This window comes from Bufo bufo, chromosome 8, assembly GCF_905171765.1.
Source record: "Bufo bufo chromosome 8, aBufBuf1.1, whole genome shotgun sequence".
NCBI classification, from domain to species: domain Eukaryota; kingdom Metazoa; phylum Chordata; class Amphibia; order Anura; family Bufonidae; genus Bufo; species Bufo bufo.
The window spans coordinates 58356644-58379380 of NC_053396.1; the positions used below are offsets into that span (position 1 = coordinate 58356644).

The 22737-nt window shown below is 44.0% G+C and overlaps 1 protein-coding gene across 1 annotated transcript in view; it reads right to left on the reverse strand.

The window, feature by feature from the left end:
* Positions 1 to 22737, reverse strand: part of LOC120977379 (adrenodoxin-like) — a 410960-nt gene that overhangs the window by 15396 nt on the left and 372827 nt on the right. The window contains exons 2-3 of the mRNA XM_040405305.1: positions 2398 to 2525; positions 2117 to 2246 (exon numbers count right to left, since the gene is read on the reverse strand). Of these exons, the coding sequence (XP_040261239.1) occupies positions 2117 to 2246; positions 2398 to 2525 (258 nt within the window). The remainder of the gene's footprint in view (positions 1 to 2116; positions 2247 to 2397; positions 2526 to 22737) is intronic.

Genomic DNA, 22737 nt, shown 5'->3' on the forward strand with positions numbered 1-22737 from the left:
CACTACATATCGTCTCTTATGGAGTGGTGGTGTAGTGTATTAATTATCATTTACCCAGGAAAAAGAATGAATGGTCCAGAGCATATTTAATATGCATACATATACAAATAGCCAAAGGCTATAGAAACACAGATTTTGACCTATATTAAAACATAACCTTTATTATAATATTTTAAAGTTCCTTAAATGGTATTATTAAAAGCACAGTCTCGACCGTCTCTATTTGTGCAATTTTTTTCATTACTATATTGTGTGGATATCCTGCACACCCTGTGTTGATATATATTATATATCTCTGGATTATAGTGTAATTCCCATACACACTCATAATTGTTGGATTATCAACTAAAGGTAATATTGGGAGCAAAAGAGACTACCTTAATCTCCTTGTTAGTTCTTATATAGCGATTACTCTATGAATATATAAAAATACAATTGTTGCCATTTAGAATTCAGTGATTGTATCTATATCACTAATCACTGCAACACAGTTAGTAGTTCAGTGTTTATAGATAGTATAATCTCATTAAAAGGGGCTATCTTGTCTGTCAAGTGACTTTATTGAAAATATATTGTGCAAGATATAGATATAGAGGTATAGGTATTAATTAGGCTGATACGTCTCAGCACAAATTATCAGTAAAATATTGCCAGCTCACTCCACTATATAGTCTATCTAGCTTGAATAGTATGCAGTCAATGTTATATTCAGCTGACAGAAGCTAAATAATGCAGCTATACTGTCAGGTGTACCGCGAACAATCCATCGTGGTGGATATCACGCAAGATGTATTGGTACCCTATCTTATTTACAAACACAGGCTGTAATGCCATTATGTTCACAGCCGCAGTGTGTCTACAGCACGCGCTGCATTGATTTTGATCATTTAAAACAATTTGCTATGTACTAGGGATGAGTAAATCGACTTTGGATGAAAAAAAACATTTACCAAACTCAGGTTCGGTTCCAAGGTACCACTTGAAACCGAATTTGAGTTTGTTAAAAAAAAATTACAGCAGAAATTAATTTCTCAAGTTATTACACAAAGTTTCGCCAGATTTGCAAAGTACCGTAATAACTTCGGCTCATCGGAGCCAATACATTCTAATACTGTACAGAGCACTCGCTCCACAAGAGCGAGTCGATTCGCTCATCTCTAGTACATAGCGCAAAGAGGATTCACTTCTTGATTGATGCTGTCAGATGTTATTTTAAAGTCTATTGTGAATTAGGCCTCTTTCGCACGGTCAGTATTTGGTCAGTATTTGTAAGCCAAAACCAGTAGTGGAACCTACAGACAAAAGGTATAATAGAAATAATTGTGTCTCTTCTGTGTTTTGAACCTACTCCTGGTTTTGCCCTACAAATGCTGATGCCAAAATACTGACCAAATACTGACTGTGAAAAAGGCCTTAGGAAGTTTACTACGGAGGGTTTTTTCATGGCTTATTTGTCTTGCATTTCTGCATTTTAGTTTTTGGTTGTTTTTTTTTACAAAAAGGCAGCAAGCACTAGGTATTTTTTTCCTGCCATTTTTCCTTTGGAAATCTTTGTGGGGGTTGAAAAATACCAGAAAAAAAAAATCACTGTTTAAAATATTATGATAAAAAACACACAAAAAATGCAGTGAAAAAACACATGGGTACATTTATTAAGACCAGCCTTTTAAACGCCGGTCTTAATAAGCCCCTGCGCTAACGGTGGACCGCTGAAGTTATGTATGCGTCGGCCTCTACATAACTTCAGCGTATCCACCACCGATTCTAAATGTAAGACACCTTCCTTGCTGTCTTACATTTAGACCTTTTTCTATACCTAAAACAGGCGTAGAAAATGATGTATGATGTATATGTTTATCTTAGTTCCCCTCTAATATTATATTCGGTTAAGAATAGAAAATTAGAAATATAAAGTACATAAAGCACTTTACATACAGTAGTTTAAAAAATACACAGTTTCATCAAATCCTCATCGTCATTTCTCTGTTCCTATATGACAACTGAAAAATAGAAATGATGTGATGTGCACTGATGTGGGCAGAGCCTTACAATGAATACAATTTTCATTAGTATAACCATGTAGACATTTATATTCAGTAAATAAACAAGACCATACGTGTTAGTCAGTCCAAAAGCCAAGTCCAACATGTCCATCTCCTCATCTGTAATGGAACTGAGCTGGTCAAAAACCTTCTGATCAAATATGAGATGACAAGTGGAACAAGCTAGAGTCCCCTCACAGGCACCTGAGTGAACAAATGATAGAAACAGTTTATCTACACAGCTTATCTATGTTTTAAGTCAACAATAACCTTATTGTAGAATTGTACTCATAGTAATTGCTCTGTTGTCTGTGGTACCACATTTTTCAGTATCTAAAATACCTTAAGTTCTTACCAAACCCATCAATATTCAAGTGGTGTCGGATGACTACGTCCAGTAGACTCTCCCCTTCTTTTGCTGTGGCTGTCAGAGTCTCACCAGCACGATTGATGAAATTAACAGTCAAGTTTTCTTCTGAGCTTCTGCAAAAGAGATGTAAATTCTGTCTTTGGAATAGTGACTTTCTTCTTTGTTCACCAATCTGTAATACTGGGATCCATACTTAGGATCATGCTATACATTGTAACTATATTGTATAGAAGTTATTATGGTCTGCTCAAAAAAACTATTTCAACGTACTGTATTAAAAATGTCTTAGGCATCTTTCACACTTGCGTTGTCCGGATCCGTCGTGCACTCCATTTGCCGGAGGTGCCCGCCGGATCCGTAACAACGCAAGTGAACTGAAAGCATTTGAAGACGGATCCGTCTTCAAAATGCGTTCAGTGTTACTATGGCACCCAGGACGCTATTAAAGTCCTGGCTGCCATAGTAGTAGTGGGGAGCGGGGGAGCGGTATACTTACAGTCCGTGCGGCTCCCGGGGCGCTCCAGAATGACGTCAGAGCGCCCCATGCGCATGGATGACGTGATCCATGCGACACGTCATCCATGCACGTGGGGCGCCCTGACGTCACTCTGAAGCGCCCCGGGAGCCGCACAGACGGTTAGTATACTGCTCCCCCGCTCCCCACTACACTTTACCATGGCAAACAGGACTTTAGCGTCCTGGCAGCCATGGTAACCATTCAGGAAAAGCTAAACGTCGGATCCGGTAATGCGCCGAAACGACGTTTAGCTTAAGTCCGGATCCGGATTAATGCCTTTCAATGGGCATTAATTCCAGATCCGGCCTTGCGGCAAGTATTCAGGATTTTTGGCCGGAGCAAAAAGCGCAGCATGCTGCGGTATTTTCTCCAGCCAAAAAACGTTCCGTTCCGGAACTGAAGGCATCCTGATGCATCCTGAACGGATTTCTCTCCATTCAGAATGCATTGGGATAATCCTGATCAGGATTCTTCCGGCATAGAGCCCCGACGACGGAACTCTATGCCGGAACACAACAACGCAAGTGTGAAAGAGCCCTTATTCAAAAGCACTTTCAGACTGGGGTGCACAGGGCCCACCAGTAAAGTCTATTTTGGGGGCCCACCATACGGATACATTCAAATATGACCTGCTTACACAGCAGCAAGATGCTACCAGATGATTCAATATGTATGCAGTGCAGTAAGTCTACTGTGCTATGTGCCACTTGTGCAAGAGGTGGGAGACTAGGGGCCCACCTTGCTTAGGGGCCCACCAGGTGACTCACCTGTACCCCTGTGGGCAAGTCTGAGCCTGTTCAAAAGCTTTTAAAATAAAATGTGTCTAAAAAGTAATGTGGAATGTACTTAAAGGGATTGTCCTATTAGAACAGCCCCTGCACATAAACCCAATTTGGGCATATGGACATCTGAGACAAGGGTCTTCTGCTTAGGACTCCCTTCTATGAGCCAAAGCAGAGTGTCTATAACAAGAAGCAGCTTTTCCAGACTTGGGCCAGTCCTGTATGATATGAATAGTCACCACGTTATGCTACATTTCTCTTGTGGCAACCACTATAGGGCATATGTATATTTGGGATAAGACAATCTTTTAGGGTAGGTCCACAAATTTTCCAGATTTGTCATTGTGAATTTTTGTACAGCAATCAGCAGCATTGTACAGTACTAGCAAAGTGAAAGAAGTTTTAGCAACTCTCATTCACACTAGAAATGTATAAAGGTATAGTGGGCACTCAATAACTGTCGCTACACATCAGGTCTAGCACATTATAATCATAACATATTTATTCAACAGTCATTACAATAAAATACTTCATATCAATATGCCATTCCTAAATAAAATAAAATAAAATGATACGGTCTGTTATAGGTAATGATTTCAGATATATAGTCATATATAGTAAAATCCTCTAAAACATATCCATAAAATTCACACGTGTTAATATAAGCGCTGATCTCTTATTCCTGGTGCTTCAGAGAGTCTCAATCGTCTGATTCACTAATAGGCAGTACGGTCCTCAGTCTCATACAATGTATCAGTGAGTGTAGATAATCGGTTAGTACTCACTCTTTGAAGTCCGGCTTGTTTGTCTCTGCTTGTGGTGGCGTCCCACCACAGGTCAGTGCACTCACCCGACTTCCTTGTTACAATGTGGGGTATCTTTCGATACTGTGTATCCACGATGCCGTTACGGTGGTTGACAGCCTCCTTGCAGCTTACAGCTGTGCGTCCCACGTGTTGCTGGCGTCCTGCGTCTTACCAGCGTTCCACGTGATCAGGACGTCAGAGGGATCCTTGTTTGTTGATTGGTTTAAGGTTCCTGTAGAGAGTCAGGGGTGGTGTCAACTGCCGTCTAGCTATCCCAGCTACTGAGGAAGAGGTCTGAGACCTTGAAACGCGTATAGCGGATGAGATCCTTATATTGAAAAGACACCTCATCATATTGGAAATATCAGCTGATCAACAGGCAAAGTTACGGACAAAACCGCATAGACGGCAGTTGACACCACCCCTGACTCTCTACAGGAACCTTAAACCAATCAACAAACAAGGATCCCTCTGACGTCCAGATCACGTGGAACGCTGGTAAGACGCAGGATGCCAGCAACACGTGGGACGCACAGCTGTAAATTTGCTATTGTGGTTAGGGTGAACCACACCTTAGTGAGAGCACCTGACCTGGTAATCAGAAGGGTGAGCCACTATAAATCCCTATAATTTATCTCTCATTCACACTATTCAGAAAAAAGTTACAGCAGAAATTGACCTGTGGTGAAAGTTTTAAATCTGCAGCATGTCAATTTATGCTGCAGATTTTCATTGTGGATTTCACCCTTTGCATTGGAAAGAGTGCAATCTGCATGAAATAAGCATAATTTCTCTGACTTCATTTCACTCCATTTCAGTCATATGTACATCCTTAAAGGGGTTGTCTCACTTTAGCAAATAGCATTTATTATGTAGAGAAAGTTAATACAAGGCACTTCCTAATGTATTGTGATTGTCCATATTGCTTCCTTTGCTGGCTGGATTCATTTTTCTGCCGCATTATACACTGCTCGTTTCCATGCAGTCTATCAGTGGTGGTCATGCTTGCACATTATATGAAAAAGCGCCGGGCTCTCTGGTGGTCGGGTCCATGGGAGTGGGTATAGGACACTGCTTTGTCCCATAGTGTGCAAGCACAGCCACCGCTTCTAGATTACAGATTTCGAGCAGTGTATAATGTGGCAGAAAAATGAATCCAGCCAGCAAAGTAGGCAATATGGACAATCACAATACATTAGTAAGTGGCTTGTATTAACTTTCTCTACATAATAAATGCTATTTGCTGAAGGGAGAGTACCGCTTTAAGGGTACCTGCACGCAGTGTGGATTCCAAAACAGGATTTCCACACACATTTTTGTGCGGATTTTTCTGTATTTCCACACCAAAATCAGCACGTGTCACTTGCAGATTTTGAAGTATTTTTTCCACAATCAAATCCACCCTAAAAAATCCACATGTTGTGACTTTCAAAATCCGCACAGCATGTCAATGTCCACATGGAAAATATACACAAAGTGTACATGAGCATAGTACTGTATAATAAAGGAAAATCCACAACATGTGCAGATAGCCTAATAGACTAGACCTTTCCCACTGTAAGGCCTCATGCACACGACGTTGTTTTATTCCGTGTCCGTTGTGCCGTTTTTCGTGATTTTCTGCAGACCCATTGACTTTTAATGGGTCCGTTGAAAACTCGGCTAATGCACCGTTTGTCATCCGCGTCCGTGATCCGTGGTTCCAGTCCATCAAAAAAATATAATCTGTCCTGTTATTTTCACGGAAAACGGTTCGCGTACCCATTCAAGTCAATGGGACCACTAAAAAACACTGAGGCACACAAAATTGTCATCCGGGTCCGCGTACAAAGAGTGAGAGTTTAACCCCTTAGTGACCAAGCCTGTTTGGGGCTTAATGACCAAGCCAAATTTTGGAAATCTGACATGTGTCATTTTAGCTTAGAATAACTTTGTAATGGTTTTGCACATCAAAGTAATTCTGACATTGTTTTCTCGTCACATATTGTACTTTACTTAGGTGGTAAAATTCTACCGATAAAATATGCGTATCTTTATTAAAAAAGTGAAAATTTATGAAAATTTGTAAAAATTGGCACATTTTCCTATTTTCAACTGCAATATTTCACATACAGTACAGACCAAAAGTTTGGACTCACCTTCTCATTCAAAGAGTTTTCTTTATTTTCATGACTATGAAAATTGTAGATTCACACTGAAGGCATCAAAACTATGAATTAACACATGTGGAATTATATACATAACAAACAAGTATGAAGCAACTGAAAATAAGTCATATTCTAGGTTCTTCAAAGTAGCCACCTTTTGCTTTGATTACTGCTTTGCACACTCTTGGCATTCTCTTGATGAGCTTCAAGAGGTAGTCCCCTGAAATGGTTTTCACTTCACAGGTGTGCCCTGTCAGGTTTAATAAGTGTGATTTCTTGCCTTATAAATGGGGTTGGGACCATCAGTGGCGTTGAGGAGAAGTCAGGTGGATACACAGCAGATAGTCCTACTGAATAGACTGTTAGCTTCTTTTTTCTTGCCATAATACAAATTCTAAGTAAAGAAAAACGAGTGGCCATCATTACTTTAAGAAATGAAGGTCAGTCAGTCAGCTGAAAAATTGGGAAAACTTTGAAAGTAAGGGCTATTTGACCATGAAGGAGAGTGATGGGGTGCTGCGCCAGATGACCTGGCCTCCACAGTCACCGGACCTGAACCCAATCGAGATGGTTTGGGGTGAGCTGGACCGCAGAGTGAAGGCAAAAGAGCCAACAAGTGCTAAGCATCTCTGGGAACTCCTTCAAGACTGTTGGAAGACCATTTCAGGCACACCTTGAAAAATAGTGGCGGCTGAGGACTGCGTAACGCGGGGCAACCGCCGATATCAGGCTGCAGAAGGCCTCAGTGTCCACAAGCCTAAATGGCAACATTTCCAGGGCCAGTAATTTGGAAAGGTGCACATTTAGTGCTATGGCCTGTGGGTGGGTGGCTGAGTATTTGCGCTTCTGTTCAAAGGCCTGGGGTAAGGACATTTGGATGCTGCGCTGGGACATTGAAGTGGATGTGATCGCTGATGGTGCTTGCGAAGGTCCAGATGCAGGGAAGGAGGCAACCGGGGCTGTGTCTCTGACAGGGGATTGGCCAGCACGTAACACAGGGGAAGAGGAGGCAGTGGTGTTACCCGCAGACACAGATTGTGGACCCAGGCATTCGTCCCACTTATTACGGTGCTTGGATGCCATATGGCGGATCATGCTGATGGTGGTAAGGTTGCTAGGTTGCTAGTGTTCACGCCCCGGCTCATTTTGGTACGGCACAGGTTGCAAACTACTATTCTTTTGTCGTCCGCATTTTCCTCAAAAAAGCGCTATACTGCGGAATACCTACCCCTTGGCAATGGAGATTTCCACAAGGGGGTGCTCCGTGGAACAGTTGCGGGTCTGTTTGGTGTGGCCCTGTGGCATCCGCAGCACTATGAAGTGCCTTTTGCGCTGTGGCATGAGAAGAATTTTGATATCTCTTTAGTCTAACCAGATTGTCTATTAGGCCTAGTTCACACAAACGTATGGCTTTTATAGTTTTTTGCGGTCCGTTTTTTACGGATCCGTTGTTCCGTTTTTTGTTTCCGTTGTGTTTCCGTTTCGGTTCCGTTTTTCCGTTTCATTTTTTTCCGTATGGCATATACAGTATACAGTAATTACATAGACCAAATTGGGCTGGGCATAACATTTTCAATAGATGGTTCCGCAAAAAACGGAACGGATACAGAAGACATACGGATGCATTTCCGTATGCATTCCGTTTTTTTGGCGGACCCATTGACTTTAATGTAGCCACGACCCGTGATTTACGGCCAAATATAGGACAAGCTCTATATTTGTACGGAACGGAAAAACAGAAATATGGAAATGGAATGCTTACGAAACACATTCCGTTTTTAATGCGGAACCATTGAAATGAATGGTTCCGTATACGGACCGTATACGGAACACAAAAAAACGGCCCGTACACTCGTGTGAACTAGACCTTACTCTGTAATTCCTCTAGCACTGTTCTATGGCAAGAGTAGGTTTAACCTCTTAAGACCACAGGGCGTACAAGTACGCCCTGATGTCCTGGCACTTAAGGACACAGGGCGTACCTGTACGCCCTGTGTATTTCCGATCACCGCTGTGCGGCGGGCGGTGATCGGAACAAGGTGCCTGCTCGGCGATCGTTTTGGCAATCGCAGAAAACCGCAGGTCAATTCAGACCTGCGATATGCTGCTTTTCTGGGTTATTCGGGTCTCTGGTGACCCGATAACACGGAATAGGATGGTGGTGATCGGTGGTGTGATAATACACTACCAATCACCGTCCTGCGATCCTGAGAGGTGGCGATCGCTTCTGATTGGTTGGCTGGGCAGGAGCGGAAGCTTTAAATTGCCAGAGCTCCTCTCCCCGCAAATACAGGTCCGTGGAGCGGGAGAGAGAGAGGAGCCTCCGACTTTACTGTGATTTTTTTTTGTGCCATCAGGCACAAATCAGTGTTTTTGGGAGAGGTAGGGAGAAGTAGATTAGGCAGGGGTAGTGAGGGAGAGTTAGGGGGGAAAAAAAAGTTTTTTTTATTGCGGTCTAGCACCCGGATCAGGTGTCTGGGGTCCACAGCATTCAGCTGTGTGACCCTAGACCCCCCCAGGCGTGCTGCAGCTTGCCCCCCCCCCCCCCCCCTGCCCCCATACACACTTTTTTTTTGTTTTTGCATGCGCTGACTGTGGCCGTCACTCTTAGAGTCTGGCCACTGTTAGCGCATCGCCCACCCCACCGCTCATCAGCTTCGTACTGCTGCATCAGCGCATTTGAATCTTTTTTTTTTTTTTTTTTTACACTATTTGTGATTTTCTAATTTTTTTGTTACATTTTTTTTTTCTTTTAGGTTTAGGGTAAGTATGTGAACACCTGTCCCCCACACACGCACACTGAATAAAGTTTTCCACGCACGCACACACACACACTCCCCTATGGCCCGCCTGACGTTCTCAGCCGAGGAGGCATACGTCCTGCTTTCCTCCGAATATGAGAGTACCAGTGAGGATGACCCCACTTTTCTCTTGTCATCCGCGTCCTCCTCATCATCAAGCGATGATAATGAGCCACCAAGGCGGCGGAGACGCCACCAGGCGGAGCAAGGGGACCACCATGCCAGGAACCCTGTGGCCCACACTAGTACGAGCAGCTCTGGGGCTCGTACTAGTTTTCCGGATAACCAGATAAGTCCACCTGAGCCCCCTACCGGTGAACTTGTCTGGTGTACCCCAGAGCATTTTGACCCTGTAATTCCTGATTTTGTTGGCCAAGCAGGAATCCAGATTCCCACAGTGGGCTTCACTGAATATGACTATTTTAGTCTTTTTTTCAGTGACAACTTTGTGAATCTGATGGTGGAGCAAATGAATCTATACGCCCAACAGTTCATTGTTCAACACCCAGGCTCCTTTTTGGCTAGGGCCGGTGGCTGGACTCCGGTCAGTGCAGCCGAGATGAGGACGTTTTGGGGCCTCGTGCTGCACATGGGCCTAGTCAAAAAACCCAGTGTCAGGCATTACTGGAGTGGGGACGTCCTCTACCAGACCCCACTTTACAGTACGGCCATGACACATACCCGGTTTGAGGCCATCCGGAAATGCCTGCCTATGACCGCCTGTAAAAAATCAGGCCAGTCATGGATCACTTCGGGGCCAAATTTTTGGAGGCCTATGTACCTGAAAGGGAGGTCACGGTTGATGAGTCTCTCGTTGCTTTCAAGGGGACAAGGTATGGCGTGAAGCTGTACAAACTTTGTGAGAGTACCTCAGGGTACACTTACAAGTTTCATGTTTACTAGGGGCTAGATTCCCGTATTGAACCCCCAGAATGTTCCCCCACTCTGGGTGTTAGCGGGAAACTTGTGTGGAACCTTATGCACCCACTGCTAGATAAAGGTTACCACCTGTACGTGGATAACTTTTATACTGGTATCCCCTTGTTTCAGTCCCTCGCAGCCAGATCCACGTCCGCTTGTGGGACCGTGCGGAAAAATCAATGCGGCCTCCCTACCCACCCCCTCCAGGTACCTATCCCCAGGGGTGAGACCCATGCCCTTACCAGTGGAATCCTGTTGCTGGTTAGATATAAGGACAAGAGGGATGTCCTTGTACTGTCCACAATTCATGGTAACGGCATCACCCCTGTCCCTGTGAGAGGTACCACGGCAACAGTCCTTAAGCCCGATTGTATCGTCAACTACAATCGGTATATGGGAGGAGTTGATCTCTCTGATCAAGTCCTCAAGTCATATAATGCCATGCGCAAAACATGGGCATGGTACAAAAAAGTTGCGGTCTACTTGGTACAGGTTGTCTTGTACAATTCTTTTCTGCTGTCCCAGAGCACTGGCAACACTGGGAAATATCTCCAGTTCTATGAGGCAGTCCTCAAGGCCCTGATCTTTTCTGACCAGGAAAGAGCAGGCCGGAGTACCTCAGGAACTGGAGGCGCCCGGATCGTCCCTGGCCAACACTATCCAGGTGTGGTCCCCCATACTGGAAAGAAGGGACGGTCCCCAAAAAAGTGCAGAGTGTGTAACAGGAGGGGGATACGGAAGGACACCACCACTCAGTGTGACACGTGCCCCGATCATCTGGGCCTCTGCATTGACATTTGCTTCAGGAGTACCACATTTCCATGGAGTACTAAATTTATAATCCCCTTCCCCAATTTTAATTCCATTTAGCCACTGACAATAAAAAAAAAAACTATGGTTCTCAGACTTGAGACACTAAAACCCCCAAATTTTTTTTTCCAAAATGTTATTTTGTAAAACTAAAATAAATAAAAAAAGTTGACATATTAGGTATGGCCGCGTCCGTAAGAATCTGCTCTATAAAAATGCCCCATGACCTAACCCCTCAGATAAATACGGTCAAAAAAATAAAATAAAAACGGTGCAAAAAAATGGTATTTTTTTGTCACCTTACATCACAAAGAGTGTAATACCAAGCGATAAAAAAGTCATATGCCCCCCAAAATAGTGCCAACAAAACCGTCCTCTCATCCCGCAAAAAAATTAGCCCCTACCTAAGAAGATAGGCTAAAAAAAAAAACTGACTCTTAGACTATGGAGATACTAAAATGTTATTTTTTTTGTTTATAAAAAGGATAATATAGTGTAAAACCTAAATAAATTTTAAAAAGTAGACATATTAGGTATCGCCGCGTCCATAAGAATCTGCTATATAAAAATACCCCATGAAGTAACCCCCTCAGATGAACACGGTGCAAAAAAAGTTTTTTTTTTGTCACCTTACATCACAAAAAGTGTAATAGCAAGCGATCAAAAGGTCATATGCCCCCCAAAATAGTGCCAATAAAACCGTCCTCTCATCCCGCAAAAAATGAGCCCCTACCTAAGATAATCGGCTAAAAACTAAAAAAAATTACTCTTTTTTTGTTTTTTTTGTTTATAATAAGATAATATAGTGTAAAACCTAAATAAATTTAAAAATAAGTAGACATATTAGGTATCGCCACGTCCGTAAGAATCTGCTCTATAAAAATACCCCATGACCTAACCCCTCAGATGAACACAATAAAAAAATAAAATAAAATGGGGCCAAAATAGCTATTTTTTTGGCTAATTTTCCATTTTAAGCTGTTTTTTCCAGTAACAAAGCAAGGGTTAACAGCCAAACAAAACTTAACATTTATTACCCTGAATTATTTATTACCTACAACTATTTTTATAGGTATTGCTATGTATTATAGAAGTAGAGAAATTGAAACTTGGAAATTTGCTAATTTTTGGTAAATTTGGTATTTTTTTATAAATAAAAATGTTTTTTTTTTTACTCCATTTTACCAGTGTTCTGAAGTACAATATGTGACGAAAAAACTATCTCAGTATGGCTTGGATAAGTCAAAGCGTTTTAAAGTTATCACCACATAAAGTGACACTGGTCAGATTTTCAAAAAATGGCCTGGTCCTTAAGGTGAAAATGAGCCCGGTCCTTAAGGGTTTAAAAGCACACCAAATGCTTTAAATAAATTCTTTATTAACTTCAACTTTTCTTCATATATAACACTGCCGCCTCCGCAGCAGATAGTCCATGTACATAACATGTGTTGAAAAGATATCACAAAATGGCGGTATGATTAAGATGGTGGTTCAACTGTTCAATCTTGTCATTCAACATAAAATGGTGGATATATTTCTCTCTTGAGTATCTGTACTGTCACTTTAAGTTATTTAAGCACTTTATGATCTCTCTGAGAGGTATATCTGAGGTCTAACTAATAGTTCATTTGCAGTATGCATTTAGCAGTGACTATTTGCAGATTGATTATGATCTGGCATGGTTGTACGCAATTTGGATTGCAATATTGAATCTGAATGCTTGCAATTGTAGCTTGCAACTTGTATTTGCATTTGAATTTGCAATTGGTAGAACTGTAAGTAAACAAACATATATAACTGGTCCAATATACAGTTCCAATCACAATACTAACAGGAACATTATACAGGGAGTGAAGAATTATTAGGCAAGTTGTATTTTTGAGGATTAATTTTATTATTGAACAACAACCATGTTCTCAATGAACCCAAAAAACTCATTAATATCAAAGCTGAATATTTTTGGAAGTAGTTTTTAGTTTGCTTTTAGTTTTAGCTATTTTAGGGGGATATCTGTGTGTGCAGGTGACTATTACTGTGCATAATTATTAGGCAACTTAACAAAAAACAAATATATACCCATTTCAATTATTTATTTTTACCAGTGAAACCAATATAACATCTCAACATTCACAAATATACATTTCTGACATTCAAAAACAAAACAAAAACAAATCAGTGACCAATATAGCCACCTTTCTTTGCAAGGACACTCAAAAGCCTGCCATCCATGGATTCTGTCAGTGTTTTGATCTGTTCACCATCAACATTGCGTGCAGCAGCAACCACAGCCTCCCAGACACTGTTCAGAGAGGTGTACTGTTTTCCCTCCTTGTAAATCTCACATTTGATGATGGACCACAGGTTCTCAATGGGGTTCAGATCAGGTGAACAAGGAGGCCATGTCATTAGATTTTCTTCTTTTATACCCTTTCTTGCCAGCCACGCTGTGGAGTACTTGGACGCGTGTGATGGAGCATTGTCCTGCATGAAAATCATGTTTTTCTTGAAGGATGCAGACTTCTTCCTGTACCACTGCTTGAAGAAGGTTTCTTCCAGAAACTGGCAGTAGGACTGGGAGTTGAGCTTGACTCTATCCTCAACCCGAAAAGGCCCCACAAGCTCATCTTTGATGATACCAGCCCAAACCAGTACTCCACCTCCACCTTGCTGGCGTCTGAGTCGGACTGGAGCTCTCTGCCCTTTACCAATCCAGCCACGGGCCCATCCATCTGGCCCATCAAGACTCACTCTCATTTCTTCAGTCCATAAAACCTTAGAAAAATCAGTCTTGAGATATTTCTTGGCCCAGTCTTGACGTTTCAGCTTGTGTGTCTTGTTCAGTGGTGGTCGTCTTTCAGCCTTTCTTACCTTGGCCATGTCTCTGAGTATTGCACACCTTGTGCTTTTGGGCACTCCAGTGATGTTGCAGCTCTGAAATATGGCCAAACTGGTGGCAAGTGGCATCTTGGCAGCTGCACGCTTGACTTTTCTCAGTTCATGGGCAGTTATTTTGCGCCTTGGTTTTTCCACACGCTTCTTGCGACCCTGTTGACTATTTTGAATGAAACGCTTGATTGTTCGATGATCACGCTTCAGAAGCTTTGCAATTTTAAGAGTGCTGCATCCCTCTGCAAGATATCTCACTATTTTTGACTTTTCTGAGCCTGTCAAGTCCTTCTTTTGACCCATTTTGCCAAAGGAAAGGAAGTTGCCTAATAATTATGCACACCTAATATAGGGTGTTGATGTCATTAGACCACACCCCTTCTCATTACAGAGATGCACATCACCTAATATGCTTAATTGGTAGTAGGCTTTCGAGCCTATACAGCTTGGAGTAAGACAACATGCATAAAGAGGATGATGTGGTCAAAATACTCATTTGCCTAATAATTCTGCACGCAGTGTATAACTGTTTTAAATACCTATTTTGGCCTCTCCTGTAGAGATGGCCTTGCGGTTCGCCCGGCAGTCGTTTCGCGGCGAACTTTGCGTGTTCGCGATTCGCTGAACATGCGAACATATGGAGATATTCGCGCCCGCCATATTCTTTTACATTGTGAAGAACTTTGACCAATGACACATCCATCAGGTGGTACAGGACAGCCAATTGAGACGTTTCAGCACATGGACATACCCCCTACCTTATAAATAAACCTGATCTGGCCGCCATTTTACATTCAGTGTTTTGCCAGTTTAGGGGGAGGTTGCTATGTGGAGCAGGGTCAGGCTGTTAGGGACACCAAACACTAGCTAATAGGGCCACAAAAGTCCTTTTAAGAACTGGTATAGGTGTTGTAACGGTCGCGTACACACACACACACGGGGGGGAGGGAAGTGACCACTGCGCTCCACCCTTACCCCTGGCCCTGCCTACTTGCCTCGCAAGTCCTAATGACAGGGGACAACTGGACGGCAATCCCTAACTTGGAGTAAGTGCAGGGATGACAGACAGACAAACAACAGGACGTGAACGGAGTCAATACCAGGAAAGCTGCAAAGTACAAATGGAGCAAGCAGAGAATTGTCAGGAGAAGCCGGGGTCATAAATACCAGGAGAGCAGAGAAGTACAAGAGGAGTCCTAAGAGAGTAGTCAGGTGGGAGCCGAGGTCACAATACCAGGACAGAAGCGCAGTACAGGAGGAGCAGGCAAAAGGATGGTCAGGGAACAGGATCAGGTAAGTATTCAGCAGTCCAACAAATAGCCAGGAACCTAGAAATTAACAGGCAACCTGTAGCCAGCAGGCTGCCTGTATTTATAGTGGGGAGTGAGGGTCATGTGACGTGGCCAGCGTCACATGACCGACAGACCAACCAGTCGAGCACCGAGTGATCAGCTCGGCGCTCAAGGCAGACTAGGAGCAGGGAGCCACCCAGCTAGTAAAGCCGCCCTGGGAATGAGGTCAAACACAGAACCTCATTCCAAAAGCTAAGCAACAGTTCTGCGGGCAATGGGGGACCGAGTGCACCTTCGGAACCCCGTGACAGTACCCCCCCTTTTACGAGGGGCCACTGGACCCAAGACTTCAGGCGATGACTTTTCAGGGTGTTCTAAATGAAATTTACGAACAAGTCTAGGAGCATGAACCTCCCTGGCAGGTACCCAAGATCTCTCTTCAGGTCCATACCCCTTCCAGTGAATCAGGTACTGCAAGGAATTACGCACCTTCCTGACATCCACTATTTTAGACACCACATACTCGACAGCATCATTAACAAGAACCGGCGGAGGCGAGGCTTTTGATGGTACTACCGGTTCAAAATATTTTTTAAGCAGAGATTTATGGAACACATTATGAATGTGGAATGACTCAGGCAGCTCCAACCTAAAAGATACCGGGTTAATCACTTCCGTGATCTTATATGGTCCAATAAAACGAGGAGCAAATTTTTTAGAAGTTACCTTGAGAGATAGATTCTTGGAGGACAACCATACTTTATCCCCAACCTGAAAGTTTACCCCCCTTGAACGTCTCCTATCGGCCTTGAGTTTTTGAGAACATTGAGCCTTTTCTAGGTTCGATTGAACCCGGGCCCAAACTAAGGAGAGTTTATCCGCTTCAGGGTTAGAGGAGGAGAGGGACGACCCAGAATGAAAACGGGGATGAAAACCATGGTTACAAAAGAAAGGGGAGACCCCAGCAGAAGAATTGACACGGTTATTCAAAGCAAATTCAGCCAACGGAAGGAATTTGACCCATAATTGCTGGTCATCAGCAACATACAACCTCAAGAATTGTTCCACAGACTGATTAAGGCGTTCAGTCTGCCCATTACTCTCAGGATGGTAGGCGGAAGAAAAAGACAATGAAATTTTACATCTTTGACAGAAGGCCCTCCAGAATTTGGACACAAACTGCACACCCCTGTCAGAAACAATATTTTCCGGGATGCCATGTAAACGAACAATCTCTCTCACAAAAATAGACGCCAGGGTTTTAGCATTCGGAAGTTTAGACAGGGGAATGAAATGAACCATCTTGCTAAACCTATCGACCACTACCCAAACCACACTCTTACCCTCCGCCAGCGGTAGGTCAGTTATAAAGTCCATCGAGATATGGGACCAGGGTCTACTGGGAATGGGTAGGGGTCGTAGGTTACCAGCAGGGCGAGTCCTAGGTGTCTTGGACCTGGCACAAACCTCACAGGCTGACACGTAGGACTTGACATCCCTAGTTAGAGTGGGCCACCAATAAGATCTAGAAACCAGATCCTTAGTGCCCTCAACACCCGGATGGCCACAAAAGGCAGAATCGTGACACTCACCCAACAGCTGGAGACGAAATTGTACGGGAACAAACAACTTATCTGTTGGGGTGGATACCGGTGCCAGATGTTGTTCAGACCTAATGCGAGCCGAGATATCCTGGGTAAGAGCTGCTAAGAAGATTTTTGCTGGTAGGATGGATTCAGGTGGTACCTCAGTAGGTTGAAAAGCCTGGAAGCTCCGAGATAATGCGTCCGCCTTCACATTTTACTTCCCGGCCTGAACGTGATGGAAAAATCAAAACGAGTAAAAAACAGAGCCCATCTGGCTTGACGGGGATTCAACCTCTTAGCAGACTCGAGAAACATAAGGTTTTTATGGTCAGTGACAACAGTTACACAATGTCTTGCCCCCTCCAGGAAATGCCTCCACTCCTCAAATGCCCATTTAAAGAGGACCTTTCACTTACTATTATCCCCGGGCGCCGCTCCGTTCGCCTGCTATGTCCTCCGGTATCTCCGTTCCCTAAGTTATGGTAGGCGGAGTCTGCCCTTGTTCTTCTGTAGCGCTGGCCAATCGCATTGCAGAGCTCACAGCCTGGGAGAAAATAACCTCCCAGGCTGTGAGCTCTGCGCTGCGACTGGCCAGCGCTAGAGCAGAACAAGGGCAGACTCCGCCTACCATAACTTAGGGACTGGAATCTCCGCCTACTCTAACTTAGTGAGCGGAGATACCGGAGGGCATAACGGGAGAACGGAGCGGCGCCCAGGGATAATAGTAAGTGCAGTGAGATCCCCGGGCGCCGCTCTACATGTCTGTATAGTTAGTTCATAGAGTAATAATCGGTGAAAGGTCCTCTTTAATGGCCAGCAGCTCCCTATTCCCTATGTCGTAGTTTCTCTCCGTGGGAGACAATTTCCTGGAGAAGAAGGCACATGGTCTCAGATTAGTGAGGCTAGCAGGACCTTGTGAAAGGACTGCTCCTACGCCGTCCTCGGACGCATCCACCTCCACAATAAAAGGTTTCTCCTGATCAGGCTGGATCAGAATGGGAGCGCTACTGAATGCCTTTTTTAATTTTTCAAATGAAGAAATGGCCTCAGTAGACCAATTCTCCAAATCCGCCCCTTTCTTAGTAAGGTCGGTCAACGGTTTAGCAATTACGGAAAAATTCATAATAAATTTACGATAGTAATTGGCGAAACCTAAGAACCGTTGTAAGGCCTTTAAGGATGAAGGTCTTACCCATTCCTTAATTGCTAGTACCTTACCAGGATCCATCTTGAAGGCGTGAGGAGTCAGAACATGCCCTAGAAACAGAATCTCCTGTACACCAAAGACACATTTCTCTTGTTTAGCGGATAGCTGATTCTCCCTCAACACCTCTAATACTTGTTTAACATGAGACACATGGGATTCGAAGTCAGGAGAGAATATCAAAATGTCGTCAAGATAGACAATAACAAATTTACCTAAGTACTCCCTAAGAATGTCATTCATGAAGTTTTGGAACACAGCTGGGGCATTGCTGAGTCCAAAAGGCATCACTTGATATTCAAAGTGTCCTACCAGAGTATTGAACGCCGTCTTCCATTCGTCTCCCTCCTTGATTCGGATTAGAGTGTATGCCCCTTTCAGGTCAATTTTGGAAAACCAGGTTGCCCCCAGAACCTGGTTAAATAAATCCGGAATCAATGGGAGGGAGTATCTATTCTGGACAGTGATTTTATTTAATCTCCGGTAATCGATACATGGCCTAAGACCTCCATCTTTTTTCTTAACGAAGAAAAACCCCGCCCCCATAGGAGAGACAGAAGGTCTAATATGCCCTTTACCAAGGCTCTCCTTAATATAATCTTCCATGGCCTTGCGTTTGGGCATAGAAAGATTATAAATTCGTCCTTTAGGAAACTTGGCCCCCTCTACTAGCTCTATAGTACAATCATAAGGTCTATGGGGGGGTAGAACCTCCGGGGTTGGTGATGAGAATACATCAGAATATTCTCTAACAACAGAGGGTAAAGTATCAGACTTTACTGAGACCCCAGCCTGTACCACGGACAAGCACAAGTCACACTTAGGCCCCCATCTCACCAACTCCCCATTGGACCAATCTATAGTGGGGTTATGTAGTCGGAGCCAAGGCAACCCTAGTACCACCTCAGCAGGTAGGTTCTCCAGGACTAGAAGCGAACATCTCTCTGAGTGGCACACACCCACGGTTAGAGAAATCTCTGAGGTACATAAGCTCACCGTACCACCAATAAGAGGAGTAGCATCAATAGCCATGACATGGATAGGAGTTGGTAAGGAAAACATAGGAATACCCAATCTTACAGCATACTCAGAGTCAATAAAGCTAGCCGCTGAGCCAGAATCAATAAAGGCCTTACCCGGCCATTTATCTACTCCCAGAGAAATCGTAATGGGTACCGAAAGCTTACATTTAAAAAATTCAGGGTGTACCTGGTCTTTAGGTTGCCTTGTCTTAGGAGACTTGACAGAGAGGACCTTCTTAGGACACTGGTTGATCCAATGGTCAGGATCTCCACAGTAAAAGCATTCTCCACGTCTGCGGCGAAGATTCCCTCGGGTCATGCCAACCTGCATGGGTTCCTCGGTGGAGACCTCAGCATTGTCTCTGGGATAGGCCTCTGGCTGGACCACCATCTGGGAAGAGAACTGTTGTTCCTGTCGTCTCTCTCTAACCCGTCGGTCAAGTCGGACAACAAGGGTCATCATCTCCTCTAAGGTCTCTGGAAGTTGATAACTGACCAGAAGATCCTTTAATTTATCAGACAGACCTGACCTGAACTGACTCTTCAGGGCTGGTTCGTTCCATCCTGAGGGGACACACCACCTTCTGAATTGGGTGCAATAATCCTCCGCTGGTAAATTGCCCTGAACCAGTGCCTTTAGAGCCGTCTCGGCTACTAGAGCCCTGTCTGGTTCATCATAGAGGGTACCCAAGGCCTGAAAGAACCCCTCCACAGAATATAAACAAATGGTGCCAGCAGGTAAAGAGAACGCCCAGTCCTGGGGATCACCCTGTAATCGGGAAATGATGATGCCCACGCGTTGACTCTCGGGGCCAGAGGACACGGGGCGCAAACGGAAGTAAAGTTTGAAACTCTCCTTAAAAGAGAGAAACTTCCTCCGGTCTCCAGAAAAGGGTTCTGGGAGCTTAATCTGGGGCTCAAAATGCGGACTGGAGGCCTGAGGAGTGGAAGAACCTTGCCCTAACTCAAAAGAACTGAGTTTTTCCCCTAACTCCTGCACCCTCTGCGTCAGATTAGAGACATGGTCAGTCAGGGTCACCAGAGGATTCATAATACAGTGGTTATTGGGCCTGTTAATCTGTAACGGTCGCGTACACACACACACACGGGGGGGAGGGAAGTGACCACTGCGCTCCACCCTTACCCCTGGCCCTGCCTACTTGCCTCGCGAGTCCTAATGACAGGGGACAACTGGATGGCAATCCCTAACTTGGAGTAAGTGCAGGGATGACAGACAGACAAACAACAGGACGTGAACGGACCGAGTCAATACCAGGAAAGCTGCAAAGTACAAATGGAGCAAGCAGAGAATTGTCAGGAGAAGCCGGGGTCATAAATACCAGGAGAGCAGAGAAGTACAAGAGGAGTCCTAAGAGAGTAGTCAGGTGGGAGCCGAGGTCACAATACCAGGACGGAAGCGCAGTACAGGAGGAGCAGGCAAAAGGATGGTCAGGGAACAGGATCAGGTAAGTATTCAGCAGTCCAACAAATAGCCAGGAACCTAGAAATTAACAGGCAACCTGTAGCCAGCAGGCTGCCTGTATTTATAGTGGGGAGTGAGGGTCATGTGACGTGGCCAGCGTCACATGACCGACAGACCAACCAGTCGAGCACCGAGTGATCAGCTCGGCGCTCAAGGCAGACTAGGAGCAGGGAGCCACCCAGCTAGTAAAGCCGCCCTGGGAATGAGGTCAAACACAGAACCTCATTCCAAAAGCTAAGCAACAGTTCTGCGGGCAATGGGGGACCGAGTGCACCTTCGGAACCCCGTGACAGGTGTGCTATCGATAGGTGTGATACACAGAGGGGTGCGATATACTTATGAGTCAAAAACACATAGATCTATATAGTGATCACCTGGAAGTCAGGGGCCTAGGGGCTTACTAGGGCCATTTTTATATTGGGTGGTCTGTGGTTAGGCTATTAGGGCCAGAATAGCACACCCCTGTAGGGCAATATCAGGGACAGTTCTTTGCCCACCCTGTCCTTAAATACCACATCATCATCTAGCCCAGGGATAGATGTTTTTTGCTTTCCCTCCGGGATGGATGTGCACTGGAACCCCCCGGATTGTGGTAAGACATATGGTTTCTGATTTGGTGCCACCGAGCACCTGATTTAGTGCCGCCGAGCACTTGTTATTGCCTACTATGCTTTTTGCTTAACTTTAATAATTTAATTTATTTTCATTTTGAGGGACGGGTGCAGATCCATTCATTTTCAAGTGTGCCGGAATGTGCTGTCCGCATCCGCATTTGCGGATCCGCACTTCCGCATCTGTGCTTCCGTTCCCGCAAAAAAAGAACATGTCCTATTCTTGTCCCCAATTGCAGACGAGATTAGGCATTTTCTATTATAGTGCCGGCGATGTGCGGTCCGCAAATTACGGAATGCACATTACTGGTGTCCGTGTTTTGCGGATCTGCAAAAGACTTACGGACGTGTGAATGGACCCTCATAGTAACATTATTAAAGGTTACGTTTTATCTTTATGTATATTCTAATGGATTGCCTTCCTTGTACAATGTTATAATATACTTTCTATGTTAGAAAGTATATTATAGTGCATTTGTATTGTGCTGCAGTTGTGTGCGGTTCTGCTGCAATACTGCAGGTATATAGAGGGACAAGCGTTATTGGAACAAATAATTTCTACTGGTGTCATATACTTGTCGCCCCCCCAAAAAAATTATTGAAGCGTGGTGTTATATACCAATATACTTTCTTTATAGTGCATTTGGGTAATGTATAGTGCATTTGCGCATGCGCGTACGCGAAAATTATATTGGCAATATTTTGCAATGAAAGAAATTATGAATGGAGATCGCAAATTCAAATAATACATCTGGTATTTCACTGTCCATGTTGTGGGACTATTTGTGCACTTCTAGTAATTATTTCTTGGCTGCAAATATGAGCTGAAGGTTATTCAGGTTCGCCTGCCATTAAAATGAATGGGACCCACCGAGAAGTTGCAGTTCGCGAACATTTGATCAAGTTCGAGCGATCGCATTCGCGAACCGTCCCAGCAGATGTTCATCCATCACTACTCTCCTGCTTCCATAAAAACACAGCTCTCAGTGGAGTGAATGTCTCTTTAGCTCCTGTCTCTGGTGAATAATGATTCTAGCAGCCCCTGCTAGGAGAATTCCCAGACAGGCTGTGTGAGAGGCTGACTGTGATTGGTGAAAACTCTTGCTGTGTGAGAAGCTGGCTGTGATTAGTCTACACTTCTGCCCAGCAACAACAGATTAATACTATGCTTTCTGTTGTTTTTGCTGTGTCACTGAGCTTACCTTACATTACAAAATTAATCTTAAAGGAATATTATATTTTTCTGCTTCTTTGAACACAAAATATAACAGTTATATGACATCCAAAACATGATGTTCCAGTAAATAACTCTGCTTTTGTCTTTAACACATAAACATTGGAACTGTATTAAGGTTATTAGCAGGTTTAGCTTTAAACACATATAAGCTATACTAGGAACTTAGGACAGGTCTAAGCTGGACAGCTACAGGCCCGCCTTCTACATTTTGCCACCCCAC